The 16,869-nt window shown below is 41.0% G+C and overlaps 1 protein-coding gene across 1 annotated transcript; it reads right to left on the reverse strand.

Moving 5' to 3' along the window:
• Positions 1-8,390: 8,390 nt before the first annotated feature.
• On the reverse strand, positions 8,391-16,537 carry LOC130696156 (homeotic protein proboscipedia-like). Its single transcript, XM_057519234.2, has 2 exons — positions 15,789-16,537; positions 8,391-10,749 (listed from the first exon to the last, which is right to left on the reverse strand). The coding sequence occupies exons 1-2, from the start codon at positions 16,309-16,311 to the stop codon at positions 8,720-8,722; spliced, it is 2,553 nt and encodes an 850-aa protein (XP_057375217.1). The 5' UTR covers positions 16,312-16,537; the 3' UTR covers positions 8,391-8,719.
• Between the last annotated feature and the right edge of the window lie 332 nt (positions 16,538-16,869).

The following is a 16,869-nucleotide window of genomic DNA, read 5'->3' on the forward strand; positions in this document are numbered from 1 at the left end:
CGATTTCTTTATATTTTCTAAAAAAAAAAAGAGAAAAAATCAGGCAGTGAGCCAGCACTGAGAAGAGGAAGGGAGTAGTCAATTAGAAGGAGGAGGGAATTGTTGTTGTTGTGTCCACTGGTTTCTGTCGGCCATAAAAAGCGTCTTCCCGAACGAAGGGGGGATACTTTTGTATGTAACGTAATGGATAGATCTGTTGATTTGAGACGAGAGAAAGACACTTGGCAACGCCTTGGCAACAATAAGTGAATGGAGACACGAAAACGGGAAGGGGGGAAAAGAAGAAAAGGCTTGTCCTCTTTGTTGTTCTTGCTGTTGCACTACCGACCGATAAGCTTTGATTGTTGTTAATTTTTTGTTTTGTTTTTACGTTTGTTGTTTTGATGCTTGTCTTTTTCTTACCACTTTTTTTTTTTTTTTTTTTTTTTTTTTTTTTTTTTTATATTTATACGTGTGTTCGTTTTCTTTTCCTTTGGTTTTAATTCGAGGCAATGCCGCCAACGCGGTACTGGTCATCAATCGCGAGAAAACGAGCTAGGGTTATTGTATAATATAAGTGTGTGTGTACTTTATTGTTATTACTTGTTTCTCGTGAATGATGGGAGGGGGGAGGTTTCGGTACATTCAGAAACAAGAAAAAAAAACACACACATTCACAGACACTCTTAGAGTATTTTTGTGGATGTTAATATCTTCGTAGAAAACAAAGTTTGCGGGTTCCTTGTATTTAAAAGAAAAGGACGGTCTCATGGCTACGTTTTTCTTCTACGTGAGGAGGACGACCGTGTGGCCGGCCTTCGTCTAAAATCCTCTGACACATCCCAACAAACACACGATTCTTAGCGTACGTAGTGCGAGTAGAGAGGGGAGAAAAGCGCACGCACCAAGAGCCTTTGATTAAATACCAATCACTCATTTTTTTTTTTTCCCTTCTTCTCTCTTGAAAATATCTTTTTGAAATTGTTGTTTAATAATATAGCGCACTAATCAGTGTCTACATCAAAAATAGCTACGTGAGTTTTTTTTTTTTTTTTTTTTTGCTGGGCTTTGCATTCACTCGTTTTCTCTCTTAAAGTCGACAATTTTAGCCAAACACGGAAAAATCGACGTTAAAAAAAAAACTAGATTGCTTTGAAAGTATTTCAAATAAATTATAGCGAGGTCCGTGATGACTATCTTTTTTTTTTTTTTTTTTTTTTTTTTTTTTTTTTTTGCTGTTGTATTCTGGCAAAAATGAGGAAAGGGCGTCGTTTTGCTTTGGTCGATGACATTCTTAGCAAAAAAAAAAAAAAAAAAAAAATTACAGCTCAATTTTTGCTTTAACGGTTAGTCAATTTGACTGGCTGTCTTTGTCGGCTTTTTTTTTCTTGTTTTTGTGGGGGAGGGGGAGTTCATTTCGTTCCCGTTTGATGCACTTAACTGTATACGTCCACACACACAAAAAAAAGAAATGTTGTTTTTTCCCGCCGCTAGTGGGCAATGTCAGAAAATAACAGCAAAGCCTTAATGTTAGGAGCCCATTTTTTTTCTCTCTCTCTCTCTCTCTCTCTTTTTCTTTAATGACAAGCTGCTTTTTTTGGTTCGTCGCCATTGCGGTCGTCTGTGCCCACAAGGAAATTGTGATCCAGCTACTACGACTCCCAAACGACTTGGGGAATGCGCTACCGAGAAAATGAGAACGAGAGAACGAAAGCGGGGCTCTTCATAACTGCGCGCTCGGATGAATGTCATTATGTAGTTGGTCGGAGCGTTGCTGAATATATACTTCTTTCTTATGTATTTTTTTTTTTTTTTTTTTTTGGGGGGGGGGGAGGGGGCTTCTTTTTTTACTGGGAGGGTGGGAGAAGACACGGTAAATGTGTTATGTAGGCTGTGTGGAAGAAGGTTAAAGCTGGAACAAGATAGGCTGGTTGTTCGCAACGAATAAGAAAACAGGAATTGAAAGATTGTTGAGACCGGGGCTGGAAGAAAGCGCAGCTCACACGAGTCGTTGGGTTTTTTTTGTTTTTTTTTTTTCTCCAATTGTATTTAAAGCCATTTTTATTTCTTAACGTGACGATAAATGAATTTCGTATTCATTATCGTATGGTTGTTTTATTTTTTTTTTTTTATTTATTTTTTTTTTTGTTCTTACGTTTTGGAATTTTGCCAATGTTTTGTCCGCACAGGACGGTTGATATGAACGCGTAATGGGAGAAACACAGCGGACGGAGCGCGATCCGCTCTCGTTGCAGACGGTTTTAGTCGGTCGGCATAAAGATAGCCCCGTGGCCTCGTTGCGCGCTGCTGCCTTTATTTTTACTGTCTGCATGTGTTGTGTTTTTGGCCGTGCACGTACTGTACGTATGTGTGTGTATGCGCACACATCAGACTTGTGAGAGAGAGAGAGAGAACTATGGCCGGCGCGATGAAGCCGGATGCTAATCTTCATTGACAGATAATTTTGATGGATCGACACCCCGTTCCGCCAGCGTTTCGAGAGAGCACATACACACGACCACGTTTGGCTATGTTCTGTTCAGTACCCTCAGAAAAAAAAAAAAAAAAACAACAAACCGTCGTCCCTGTATGTAGTTACTGTTTAAAAAAAAAAAAAAAAAAAAAAAACTTGGGGTGTGTACGTGTAGAATACGAAAGCGAAAAAAAAAAAAAAACCTCTGCGCATCGTCCGACGAGTGTAGGAAAACCCTCGAGCTTTTTTTTTCTTTTTTTTTTTTTTTTTTTTTTTTACCTTTTCTTTTCATGCCAGCAAGGGACTTGTACCATTTTTTGTCGAAAAAAAATTTTTTTTTTATGTTGTGCTCTCTGCTCCTCCTTCCCTCCTGTGTGTTGTTTAGTACACCCCGTTCTTGATCAAGGGTTTCGTTGCTCTTGCCTTTGCCTCGCCTATTCGTACGTATAATTAGGCACGGCGAGTCAAATTGCCGCGACGTTATTATTATTATAATATCCTTTACGTTTTTTTCTTTTGGTGAAAAACAGAAAAATTCTGTTGGCTTTTTTTTTTTTTTGGGGAAATTTATCCTTTTTTTTTGTTGTCTGCTGCTTCGTTCTTTTGTTGCACGGCCGCCCGCCAGTGTCCAATGGCGATTCAGGGTCTGTGCAAGCGAGGAGTGGTTCCCCTTCGTCTGTACGTTCTACTATATAATTGGATGCGCTGCGCATGTACAGGCCCCTAAAATCTGTACGCTAGACAACACACAGAAAAAAACATCTAGCTTTATATATATATATTTTTTTCTTTTGTTTATTATTATTATTATTCTTGTATGTTGTTTTCCCCTCCTGCTGCTATTGTGCTGCTGGTCAAATACCGCGGCCGTTCCTTATTTATTTATTTATTTTTTGAAATTCCTCCCGAGACAAAATCAAAATGGCCGCGTCTTTTTTTCATTTGAATTTTTCAATTCTTTTTAGTTATTTTTTTTTTTATCGCAATTTTTATACCGTTCGTTTTTTTTTCTTTACATTTTGAACGATCAAAGGTTTCGTATATTTCTTCGTTTTTCGAGACGTGACGACAAGCGACCCAATTTTTTGTTTCACTTAGACAACAGCCGCTGTTTTGCATAACGCAGAGTGCGTGAATCGAGATTGTTTACGTAGATGGAAAGTAATTACAAATCGCTCGTGCACGAAAGAGAAAAGAGAGAAGCAGGGCTAGGAAGGCTATGTGCTGGTATCTTTTTTTTTTTTTTTTTTAGTCCAAATGCCGTCACCCCATTTTTGTGCCTTTCCATCTATAAAATTGTATGAGGGGGTTATTATTGTTATTTTTTGAAAACACTGCCCGTATCAAATTGATTTTGATTCCATTCTGATGAAGAAAGTTGATGTTTTTTTTTTTTGTTTTTTTTTTTTTTGGCTTGGAATAAGTAAAACAAAAATTCAATGCATTATTGATATGGACGGTTGTAGTTTTTGTGCATTAGATTTTTCCATTTTCCATTTTCCATTTCAATATTTATTGTTTTTTTTTTAAGACAATAGATAGTCTCTCTTCATTTCATCCTGTGCCTCTCAGAGGTCTTGCACACTTGGCGGGAAAAGCTAATCGTTTGAAAATGGACGGACGCGTTTGCTATGCAACTCGTGGCGTTATTCATCTTTTACGCGATCGTTTTGTTTTGTTTTTTTCTCTTGAATTTGAACATCTTTTTCTTGTATTGTCGGGTACGCCTTCTGTTTTGAAGACGAGAAGCAACCGATGGTGGACAGATGCTGCATCCACCGCATACAATGTCTGTGAAAGGGGAGAATCTTCACGTTGGTTGTTTTTTGTTTTTTTTCTTTTTCTTCTTCGTCTTTTTTTTTTTTTTTGGAAAGAGAACCAGAACCCCTTAGTTTGTAACCCGTAGGAAGAGAGGCCACACAACGGATAATCAAAGACAGACAAAGAATTGTGTCCGGTTGTGTTTTTCAACTTGTTGTAATAAGAGTCTAGAAGGAGGACTGTGTTGCTCTCTCTCCACCCTCCATTGGTTCCTCTTCGTTTTGTTTTTATCGTTTTTTTCAGTCCGATTTTTGCTGCTTGGAGCTTCTTGGGGTCTAGCCAATCATTTTGTAGGAGACAGAAGAAGTGAAACGATGGAAGAGGTGTAGGATATCTTTTGCTTTTGAACAGGAACCGTGACAAGGAGAAGACACACAAGGAAAGAGAAGAATAAAGACATGCGATGCTTGTCTTATTCTTTTTCTCGGTCGCTATCACCACCAACCATGTTGATACATGCCTGCTATATATATATATATATATATACTGCTGTACATTTATATATAAATGTATATATGTGTGTATACAGATGGAAGACTGATAGAAGAAATGTGGTAGATAATAGAATGTGTGTACGTCTCTTGTCCGGTTGAACGACTCCGGGCTCTCCTCCAAACACTTATCGTGCCACTGATATAGTCCGTCGATATAGCTGTTAGGTTACTTCGGTTAGGCCTCCACCGAGTCGGAAAAAATGTGTCCTTCTTCCTTTACTCTTATTGGTCCTAGTGCAAGATCTGGGTATGGGAATTTTGTTTTCGTTTTTTTTTTTTTTTTTTTTTTTTTTTTTTTTTTTTTTTATAAAGATAAGTGCGGGGGAAGAGCATCCTACACTCTATAAGAAGAATTTTTTTGTTTTGCTTTGCTTTGCTTGTCGATTAGAGGCACTGCAGTTATTGGTTTGATATTTTATATATTACCTCGTGAAAACGTTTTATTGTGTGCACATAGCGAAAAGTGTGTCTGGTGTGTAGAGAAATGGAAGTAGAGGGGGGGGGGGCAGAAGCAAAAGTGGGGGATGTGTGTGTGTGTGTGTGTGTGTGTGTGTGTGTGTGTGTGTGATGCCAGAGCAATGCAGCCGTTGCTCCGCGTCTCGGCTCATCCATCATCGGGGCCCGTCACTGGACTCGAGCAGCAGCAAACGGCGCCCCCCTCTCTTCTTTTATTTTTTTCTCTCATACTTTCCGCTCTCTCTCTGTTCTCTCTTTTTTTTTTTTTTTTTTTTTTTTTTTTTTTGTCTATTCGGTTTATAGCTCTCTTTTTTTCTCTCCTTGTTATTATTTTTCTTATTATTATTTTTATTTATAAATATAGTTACATTTAGACTCGAGGGATATTGTATATATATATTGATTTATATTTGGATCGTATCCCTCCCAGCATCCCGTCCGCTTTTATGTCACCAATGTTTTTGTCTATTTTTTTTCTCCAAGTATAGCGCTGCAGCCATTTTTCTGTAGGCCTAATGTCTCCTCTTATCTGAACGTTGAGTGATAAAGACGCTTGAATGTGCACTTGTTGAAAATGTCCGCTTCTTTTTTTTCTTTCTTCTGCGAGATTATTAAATCTCGATGGGAATTGAATGTTGATGAATCGAAGCTTAATATGCCCGTCTCGAAACAACAGTTATCGAATCCACATAGTCCTGACGTAGGCCTATGGTTGTATTTCACGGGGTTTTATTGCCTTTGTTAAATGCGATTTCATTAAGGCGATTGCGAGGGGGTAGAGGGGCCTTCGATTGTCGAAATGGAAGTCACCGAGGATGTCGGGCGGGGCCGATTCTGTGGGGCACCCTAAAACGATCATTTACGATGTGAACGGGGTGAAGACGATGTAGTTTAAAAGACTGTCACGGCTAAATAGAATAGGCAAACTGTGTACTATTTTCAGAAGCTGAGTGAGGGGGACGCAATTTCTCGGCGACTTGGGCGCCATCGATGGGAAGCCGAGCAAAGAGCGGAACTATCAAAGGGCGAAGGAAGACGAAGAACGAGATTGAAGCCGAGAGGCACTGAGGGAACGACAGAAAGCCTAGAGAGAGAACCAATCAATATATAGAGAACGCTCTCTCGCGAGTACATGTGATGCCTGTGGTAAAAGAAAAAAAAAAAGTGCAGGCCCCTCTGGAAAAAAAGGAAGAAAAGATCACAATAAAAATCGAACAAAAAAAAGAGAAAGAAATGGAAAAAAAAAAAAATTAAATGTATATATTTTTTTTTTTTTTAGCTCTTTCTTCTGAGCAATCACATTTTCCCGAATTGAATGCATGGGGGGGGGGAGAATGAAAGAAGAAGACGAGAAAGGAAAAGAAAAAAAAAAAGTTAATTTGAATGGCTGAATGTTCTATGCATTTTTAAATAGCTCCACGCGGCGTATTTCATTTATGGATCAAATGAAGACCCGTCTCGTCCTTTTCTATCGTTGTCGATTTCATCTTCTTTTTATTCCACATTTTTTAAATGAAGAAATGCTCCAACATTTTAACCTGTTTCCTTTCTTTCTGTTTTTTTTTTTTTTTTTTTTTTTTCGTTTTTCTTTCTTTCGTGTTTGATTTAGAGATGGAAATTTCAATCATGGGCGCGCTGGAGCAAGACTTGTTTAAAGGCAGTGGCCGTAGTGGTGTTTTGATCCTATCGGATAGGATCGAATGCGATAGATATTTCCCTTTTTGCCTTATCTTTTTTGTTTTTTCTTTTTCTCTCTTTGGAACTTGCTCCAGCTGTTTAATTGAGTCGTGGCGTTTGAGCTGTACCCACTGTCTCTTGATCGACGAGTCGAAGGCTCATACTTCAATCTATCAAAATATGCTGGCCCAGATGTCAGTTGCTGTGCGATTGTGTGTAAGGGTGTAGAGTTGTTGTTGTTGGATGGTGGACTAGAACAGGAAACAGACCAAAGAACCGGCAGCGTACTGCCATCTAACGGTTAGCTTTCCTACTTGAATGTTCGTTTTCGATGTTACGTTCACGTTTTTCACGATATGCTGCGTTTTGCCCGAGTGTTTCATTTTTCTCTCACGCGGATCTGTGTCGTTCAAGGATTTGTTGATTGGGTTGTCATTTATATTTTATACAGATATTTCTGTTCATCTTGATTTTCTTGAATGGCGTAAAAATGTTCAAAATGGTCAAAGACTGTAGAATTGATTGGGGGGGGGGGAGGAGGGGGGGAGGAGGGGAGGGACGGACGAGGACGTAAAACAAAAATCGCGGTTGCAACTCAAACCGAAGTTTACGGAGTAAAAATGAACTTTGATCTACAAAGGGAATTGGGGCATTTGGTTTACGCAAAAACAAAAATAATAAATGAATAAATAAAAATAGAAATGGTACAAAGAACCCTCCAGAACAAACAGGGTTGCGATGACAGCGGTGATGGTGGTCTTTGCTGATCACGCGGGATCTGATTTAAATTTGTTTTCTTCTACAAATATGGAGCGTTGAAGGTTTTTTTGCTCATCCATCACGACTTGGGTGGGCCGTCTCAATGGTCGGAGACGACCTCACTTTTTTCTCTTTTTCATCTGATTCTCACCGACCTCATTACCTCGTCGTCAATGGCTCGATTCCCCAATATCCATTTGAAATCTCGTTGATGTCTTTCTAGAAAAAAAAAAAGCAACAAAATGGAACACTAATTCGATGTATAATTATGCCTCTTAATCGTAGATTTCAAGTCCCAATCTGACGAAGGGGTCTGAACAAATATTATCAATCAAATCAGTCTCGTGTTCTTCTTAGTCTTACTGATTGCCGCGCTTCGGTCACTTCGATTGGCTGTGCCTATTGTATGAAGAGCTCAACAACAGGAAGAGGAACAAACACAAACACGCCTCCATGAAGAGGATGTAGACATTTTTGTGTTTTTGTTTGCTCCTCGACGGCTGTTCATTCTTTTAAAAAAAAAATTATTATTGCTGCATTTGATGGGTGGGTAAGAATAATTGAAAAACGGTAGGCACTTACCTCGTTTAGTGTTGCCGACACTAGTGCGAAATTCTGCTTAAATTTCTGATTTTTTTGTTGTTCAACTTGACAATTGTTGACCTCTCGAATTTTTTTTTAATATGCATTTTTTTTCGACGTTAAAAAAAAATGGGGTAAAAGTACATTGATTAAATGGCGAAAAGAATCGAATGTATTTTCGTGAATAGACGGACAAACAATAATAACAAACGAAAACAGAACAATCACAGGTTATTTAGTCCTGGAACGATTTTGGAATTTTAGCGTATGTTCATTTGTGTTAACATATTTCGTGTTAGTTTTAAATGAGGCGTGTTAGTGATGTAGCATCAATTTTTGTTGCAAAAAAAAAAAAAAGAATCGATTGAACACATAATAGTAAACTATTTACAGATGTTTAACTGGGGTGATTGAGATTGAATTATTGCGTGGGAAAGAGGGCAATGCAAAATTTGTGGTAAAAAAAAAAAAAAAAATTTCACGTGAGTTCGTAATATTCGCTAATGTCGCCTGTCAAATTTGATAAAAAGTTAAAGTCGGACGAGTCGCAGATCTGTTGCCCTCCCGTTGTATGCGTCGCTTCGCCACCGTGAGGATTACTAACGTACGTGTTGTTGTAATGGGGAAGATTTCCGTTTAGGCCACTGCTTGAATTGTTAGTCGCTACAGGTTGATTCGAGTGAATTGGCTGATGGATTCCAACGGATTGGCTCATGCTAACCTCACCGGGAATGAGACTTTTGGTCCCTGAATGTTGTTGCTGGCTGTGGTGGTACATGTAAGAAGAGTTAGTTGTCATGGGAGCGCCGTTGTGGTGATGCTGGACTCGATCGTCTTCGGCAGCTTTCTTGCTCGTAGCTAAATTACCCGTGAATTTGTGAATGACGGGCACCGTTTGATTAGCGTGACCGCCGTAATTGTTGTTCCAGCCATTGGACGATACTGGCCCACCCCCTGGCGAGAAATACGACGTGGGACAGGCAGCCGGATCGGCCGGATAAGTAACGCACTTATTGACATTGGCCTGTTGCTGATCGCCGAGCGGATGGATTTTGTGCGCGTCCATCGGCATGGAATAATTGCTGAAATTGTTGTACGAACTGTTGGCTTCTAGCGTTTTTGTTGCCCCAATCGTGTTGAGCGTTTTTGCCGGATAATAAGTGCCCGTACTGTTGCTGTTCATTAAAGATGGTTGTTGTTGCCCCGTCCCATTAAAGTGGTTGAATTGGTCCATTTGTTGACAGCCAATGCCAACGCCGTTGTGGAAATTACTGGCCGTTTTGACAAGGCCCGTTTGGCTTTTGATGGATTGCTGTTGAGGAACCAAGCCCATTCTCGGGGACATGCACGAATTCTGTATAGGCTGCGCTCGTGTTGAAGGATTCAATTCTGGAGACGAATAACTTGTCGTGTAACTATGATTGACAGGTGGTTTGAAATCGTAGTGGCTGTTAGCGTAGGACGATGTTGAATGATCTGGCTGCGGCTGCTGTTGGTTGTTGTACGGATGTTGCTGTGTCTGAAGTTCGTGTCCTGCGGAATAATTGTTGTTGAAATTACCGTATGTACTTTGCGGCCTGTTGTTGGCCGGCCGATATTGTTGTTGCACTGGATATGGGGTCGTTAGGCTGTTGAAATTGGTAGGCTTGATGTCGTTCGAGAAAGGTGTCGCCTCCACGTTGAAATGCGAACTGTTAGGCGTCGGATTGCTTTGAACGGCTGGCCAGCACGATTGGGCGACCACCACTACCTGGGCGCCATTGTTCCTGGCAGGAGGAGCTGATGAGTCGGTTGCGGCGTTTTTTACTTTGATGGGCGGATGAGGTGAATTGTGTTGGCTTCCGCTGGAACTGCGACTGCTGGGCGAGATGGTCGTGCTTATAGACGGACTCTGCTGCTGCTGCTGGCCGTCCAGCGCCGGTTTGCAATAATTGCTGAAGCATTGCTGGTGATGCGGAACGGAGAGGGAGGACGAACCGACAGCAGATTCGTCACTGTGTTGCGAAGACGAATCGACGTGGCGGATGTTGCCCAGCTTGTTGTTGTTTGCTTGTTGACAACTCAATTTTTCTTTGCGTCGGTCGGCCTCTGCTGGACTGCTGCCGCTGCTGGCAAACGAATCGGGCGTGGTTGTGATTGGAGACGAGCTTGTGGCCCTCATTCCGCCCATCATTGCGTTGCTGTTGTCGCTGGTGTTGAGGCAGGCCAGCATCGAATCGCGTTTTTTGCTCTTTTTCTCTTTACCTGACACCTTGTCCAAAATGCCGAGTCCTCCGCTCCCGCCACCTGATCCGTCGTCGTCTTTCTTGGCCAGCGCTTGTCTTTTGTGTTTCATTCGTCTGTTTTGAAACCAGACTTTAACTTGACGTTCGGTCAGATCCAGCGAGGCGGCGATCTCGATCCGACGGGGTCGGCATAAATATTTGTTGAAGTGAAATTCTTTTTCGAGCTCCAACAGTTGTGTGTTGGTGTATGCCGTTCGGAGTCGCCGCGGCAGGCCTTCGTTCACTGTTTTTTGTTTTAAATGTAAAGAACAACAAACAAAATGAATACTTTTTTTTCTCTGCTTATCGATCTTTTATCTATTTAATTATATTTTATTTATGTACATCTGGCGAATTTAAAGAAATTATTTTTTTTTCCCCAGTTCTTCGGTTGGGTTAATTCGTTAAACGTTTCAGACGAGGCAACCAGGGACGATTTTAACGCATATTTTGGTCTTATCCTTTTCAACGCTGACGTCTCAATCGATTGAATTGAGTCTCGCCCTCCCGCCGGTTTCTCTTCATAGTAGACTAGCCTACCGGTTTTGCTTTTGCTCTTTCCTCATCTTTGCTTAAATGTTTGTGTGGGTATAGAAGGACAACAGATTGAGAAATAGGGGCCAAGGGACCTTGCTTCGTCATGTCTAGTCACGCCGTGAATATTCGATATGCTAGTAGTGTTTTTTTGTTTTTTTTTTTGTTTTTTTTTACGTTGTTGAAAGATTGTGGCAAGTGGTCGGTTCGGAAAGACCGCTCGCGTTTTCGTATCAATGAAGAAAACAAAAAGTAGAATATGAATACACAACACACAGTTGGAGGTTTCTGGTTTGCCGCAGCGCGCGCTTTCAATTTTCAAAAAGCCGGCCTGAACTGTGTCTCGGTTGTCTTGCGTTTGTTTGTCTCCCGAAAAAAGTCGGGATGAAGGGGAAGAATAGAAATAAAAAAGAGGCAAACTCCAGATGTTTTTACATCTCTATTTCCATTCAAACAAATGCAGAAGTGAAAAGAAAAAAATTGCCTCTAAATTTGTTTGAATGGCTTCCCTTTTGTCTTTTCTGTTTTTGAAGATATGCCAAGGATTTCGAGGCATTCTTTTTCTTTTTATTGTCTTTCTTTTCCCCCATTTTGCCGTAACTAGGGAACAATTGTCATTGAAAAAGAGATTGTATGTATATATATACATTTTCTTTAAAGACCAACCGAATCAAAAACTTGAGAAAGCGTAAAGAAAATGATTTAAATGTCTTATTTCATTTCCTTTTGAACGAATTTTCGCTACTGAATAAGCATAGCCTTTGGCACGTTTTTCTATTCGTTTTTTTTTTCTTTCATGGACGGTAAGCATCTTTCCGTGACTTGACGTTTTAACGTGACCAACAATCTTAACACGGTCGTCGTTTCCGCATTTGATTCGTTTGTTTCGCTCGATTTCCCATTTATTAAAAATATATTGTTTAATAGGTCTTATCTATCCCACAAAGAAAACCACTTGTCGCAATAGTATGCAATACAACTGCGTGCCTAAAAAAAAAAAACGGGAAAAAAAAAAAAACAGAATGAAATAATAAGTCGTGACATTTCACCTACGACCTGTCAGCAATCTGAGAAAAAGAAACATGACGCCATGATTATCATTATTATTATCATTTTTTTTTTTCACAATGCAAACGACAAATGACATCGTTGGGTGTGGATGGGCTGTGACACAGAAATCCGTTGTGACAATCAACGGGTGGACTAAGGTTACACGTAACATTGGTGTCGGTCTCGGTACAATCATGGGTTTACCGTACACGGTACGCCTTGGAAAAAGAAAAATGCGAGAGCCGGACGGATGATTATTCTCCCATTGATTACGCTGCACAGTCACACACACACACACACACACACACACACACACAAACAAGCCCTCTGCTCGTATCTATCTGTTCATGATTCCTCTTTGCGTTTTTTCTTTTGGTTTCGGTTGAAGAAGAGAAAAAAAAAAGGGACGAGAAGGGGTTGCATGAGTTTCTTTCTGCGCTCGGTGTGGTGCAGTTATTCGACATGCAATCGACCGATCAAGGGACGAGTCGGCAGCGAAAAATGAAACAGGAAAAAACAAAACAAAAAAAAAAAAAAAACATAAAAAATGCCACATGAAATCGCCTCCTCTTTGTGCATATTGTTCTTTCTCATTGTACGCTAGTTAAGGAGAGTGTTCAGCGTTCCAGCATATGTCGACGTTTTCGAATGTGGAACGCAACGTTGCAGCCACTTGTATCGTTGTGTTCGAACTCAGCCGAGCCTAACGCGGCGACAGTGGTGACGTCGCCACTGTTGCTGCAACTGGCCAACTTTGTTGGCTTGTTGTTGGCTTTCGCGTGTGTGCACCTGGTGATTCACTGCCAAGCCAATGGAAGCGACTTCATGCGGAATTTTTGTCCGCTTACTTATAATGCATCTAGTACTTCCATCTCCCTCCCTGTCTCACGATAATGATGGTCATCAGGATATCTCTCTCCCCCCCCCCCCCCCCCCCCGGACTAGAAAACGAAATTGTTTGACTTTTACTTGACTTTAGAGAATCTTCTCGAAAGATTTATTTAAGACTATGGCATCAATTTGTGTGTGTGCGTGTCCGACGGACAACACACCAAACTGTCGCTGCTCTGCTGTTGGTTGGGCCGGGCTGTTGTTGTGCCCGCCAGCAGATGCCTGCCCATGCAATTGTCGAACTTGTTGGATGTGTTTTTTGTTTCTTCTTTCTGCTTAGCTTGTTGTTATGATATGACTATTATTACGGGGTATTTTATTATTATTATTTTTTTTTTTTTTTTTTTACATTCCCGGATGGAGAAAGTCTGATACCATAAGGAAAAAAAAAGAGTATTAAGATATCAAGCGGTCCATGGGAAAAAAAAACATTGTAAGAGTCAAGGCCAGCTGAATTACGCCATTGGCACATTGCATACATTTTACATGAACATTTTGGCTTTTTTTTTTTGAATAGTGTCTTAACCGGTTATCTCTTTTATCTCGTTGACAGGAGGGCGATTCTTGACATCGTGTGTACCATCTCCAAACAAGGCGGAAATTTCCGGGCGGCGGGAGTGGCGATAAAAAACAAGAACGCCAACGATAACATCGGGTAAGTTTTTTTTTTTTTTCTCTCTTTTCTTTATCGCTTGTTTTGTTTTCGATTTTATTTTTTAGCTCGATATTTATGAAAAGGGTCTTGATTTTTGTTTTCCCTTCTTATTGCTCTTGAGGTTTTTTTTTTTTGGTGTAAGTAGATCTTACGTATATTTTGTGTGTGATGCGGTTTTCTTGCGCTTCTTCTACATCGTTTCCGTTATATGACGTCGTATAAATAGCGAATAGCAAAAAGAGTTGGCAATGCCAATGACGAAAGGATACGAGCTCATGCCAACCGTGAATGCAATCGAGCTATTTTTGGTTGTGTGCGTATGGGCTAGTAATTTATTTATTTTTTATTTTTTTTTGTTCTTTATCACTTGTTCTGCTCTTCATTTTTCTGGGGAAGGATCCGAACAGCTTTTGCCGATATCGATTGATTTTGCTTTTCCACGGAAAAAACAAAACAAAACACCCACCTCGTGATGTATAACGGTAACAGACGTTTGCTTTGGAAGAAGGATGAAATCAGGCTCGTATAAGCATTTAAAATGCGGGATTAAAATGTCAAGCAATTTGGATGCCGACTTCAAACAGATTTTTGTTTTTTTTTGTTTTTTTCTGTACGGAATTCAAACGTTAGCCATTTTGCTGGGGTTGCGCTCGACTGCGTAGTACTAACGGAATGTATCGACATGTATGTCACACATCGCTTTATCTGATCCGCTTTTACATGGTCTACTTTTCCTATTCGCACCCCCCTCACATGGATGGCTGGATGTTCGTCTTTTATTTCTGCCTTATTTATTTGTGTATTTTTATTTTTCCTTTTTCCCCCAGCGCGTTGTTCCACATCAATAGTATGCATACAGTGTAGACAGCGTTTCCTCGCGCCGTAACGGGACGACATTGGCGGGAATGAGAAGGAAATAGGAAAAGCGACTTAATCTCGCCGATCCATGGCCCTCGTCTTTTTACATTGGCCGCTTCGATTTCATGTGAGACAGAAGGAGAGAGATAGAAGAGAATAATCACATATGTTACGAAAACGTAGGCTTTGGTGTCTAGTCTAGCGCATCAAATCCCACCACCCCCCTTCCGTCTCGTGCAACCAAGAATGGCCTCTCATTGTCAGGATTGCACTTTGTTAGGCGACAACCCGAACGCTATCTTAAGAAGACAACGTGAATTTGGGAAAAAAAACAAAACAAAAAAAACAACAAAAACATGCATACATGTGTACGCATCTTTTTGTTTTGTTTGCGCGTATATTGCCTCATTTGAAAAGCTAATCGTCTGACGTAATGCTGTCTAATACTCAATTAGCATAGCTTTTCTGCTCTTGTTTCGGGGTGGGTGGGGGGTTGGTTGGGGATTCCTGATATCAGCAGGAAATTTGTCCACTTGAAAAGCATGTCGAACTGAATTTTTTGCACGGATAAAATTTCGAACGGATTTTCGTTGGAATCGATGAACTAAATTTTTCTTTTTTTTTTTTAAATGGTAAACTTCCGAGTTTTTTTTGTTTTGTTTTGTTTTGTTGATCTTCCGGGGTCGCTGCTTGTTTTACCTCATCCGGCATGTTTCGATTGTCGAGTGGAAGACCAGCTGATTTCCGTTGTCGGAAAAAGAGCGGTCCCTTTTTATGCGGTCACTCTCTTTGCAGATTTCTTTGGGAGGGTAGAACATTTGCGGAATTTCCAACTGGGAAATATCGTCGCAATCCCCTCTCTGACATTGGTCTAATATTTGACTACCCTTTTCTTTATTTGTTTTTTGTTGTTATGGTTTTAGTTTTTTTTTTTTTTTTTTTTTTTTTTTTTTTTTTTACCTTTCATTTTGCGAGGCAAGCGGAAGGGAAAAATTAAAACAAAAAGAGCAGCCGCTTCACTATTAGCTTTGTTCTCGAGTGGCGGTGTGGGTTGGCGGTCTCTTGACTTACTAGCTCGATGATGGATCGGCCCACCCGTCATCGCCAACGTTGAACTATTCCCAACCCTCTTTGTTTTGTTTTTTCTTTTACCGAATGCGAATTCAATTGGCACCGCAAGGACGAAATGAAAAATGCTCATTAGTCACCGCCTGAAAACATCGTGTGAGCATACCACCAGTCAACATTTGCACTAATTAAAATGGTGCGACATCACGTGTCTTATTTGCACTTACATTGATTGTTTTTGCGGACCACTTTCTTGTCCTTCATCCAAGCGAAGTCGCCACCGTTGTCGATGTTCCCCTCTGCGTCGTCATCGTCTTCGTCGTTGTCACAGTCGTGATGTTGCATGGAGTTTACGAGGTCACTGACGGCCGGCTGTGGTTGCTGATGGTGCAGAAGGACGGCCGAAGCTGAGGCCACCACTAAATTCTGATCGTAATAAGAAGGCGCGTGATGAGCACCGACTCCGAGCAGGACGTCGTTGTCGTCGTCCTCTTCCCCGTTGGTGCCGGCCATTCCGGCGACGGATTGCGCGGTCGCAAGGCTACCACCGATCATCATGCCGTCGCGCACGACTCCGTTCGAGTCCAGCGACGAACGTCCACTCGTGAGGTACTCCACCAGACTGCTACCGCTTGCGCTGCTGCTACCTGACGAATGCTGTTGTTGTTGTTGTTGTTGTTGTTGTACGAAGCCGGTGTTGTTCTCCGTCGTCGATTGAACTACCGCCGGGGCTAGTAGCAACCTCTCCATATTATGGAGATGAACAAGTGGCTAGCTAACACCTGCTGTGAAACGTAAAAAGAACGAAACGGATCATTTTTTCTGTAAATCTTGTGGGTTCCCATCTCTTGCGACGTAACGAGGTACTAAGACCCCCACGACCACTTTTGCCCCGACTATTTAATAGCCCACCTTCGACAAGTCTCTCACCGAATCTCTGAGGGCTGATTAAAAGAATGAAACAGTCGGGGCAACAACAACAGCTTGTAAGGCTTCTTTGGTTATTTTTTTTTTTTTTTTCTTCTCTCCGATTATGTCTTATCTATATGTATTATTTTGATGGACGGTGTTGCTCGGTCGTCTTTTGGTTAAGCCCATGCATTTAATGACTACTGTTCAGTAGAGGAAAGGAGAGAAGAAAAAAAGAAGAAAGAATACAAAACAATAATTTCAGAACAAGAAAATGATTTCAAGAATGAGCGGTTGAGAAGTGGGGGGGGGGGGAGATGGTCGAAAATAACACAGACGCACAAGTAGAGTCGGGAGAGACAGAAGAAGGAAAAGGTCAGGCTGTGTAATTACACGATG

This window comes from Daphnia carinata, chromosome 5 (assembly GCF_022539665.2).
Source record: "Daphnia carinata strain CSIRO-1 chromosome 5, CSIRO_AGI_Dcar_HiC_V3, whole genome shotgun sequence".
NCBI lineage: Eukaryota > Metazoa > Arthropoda > Branchiopoda > Diplostraca > Daphniidae > Daphnia > Daphnia carinata.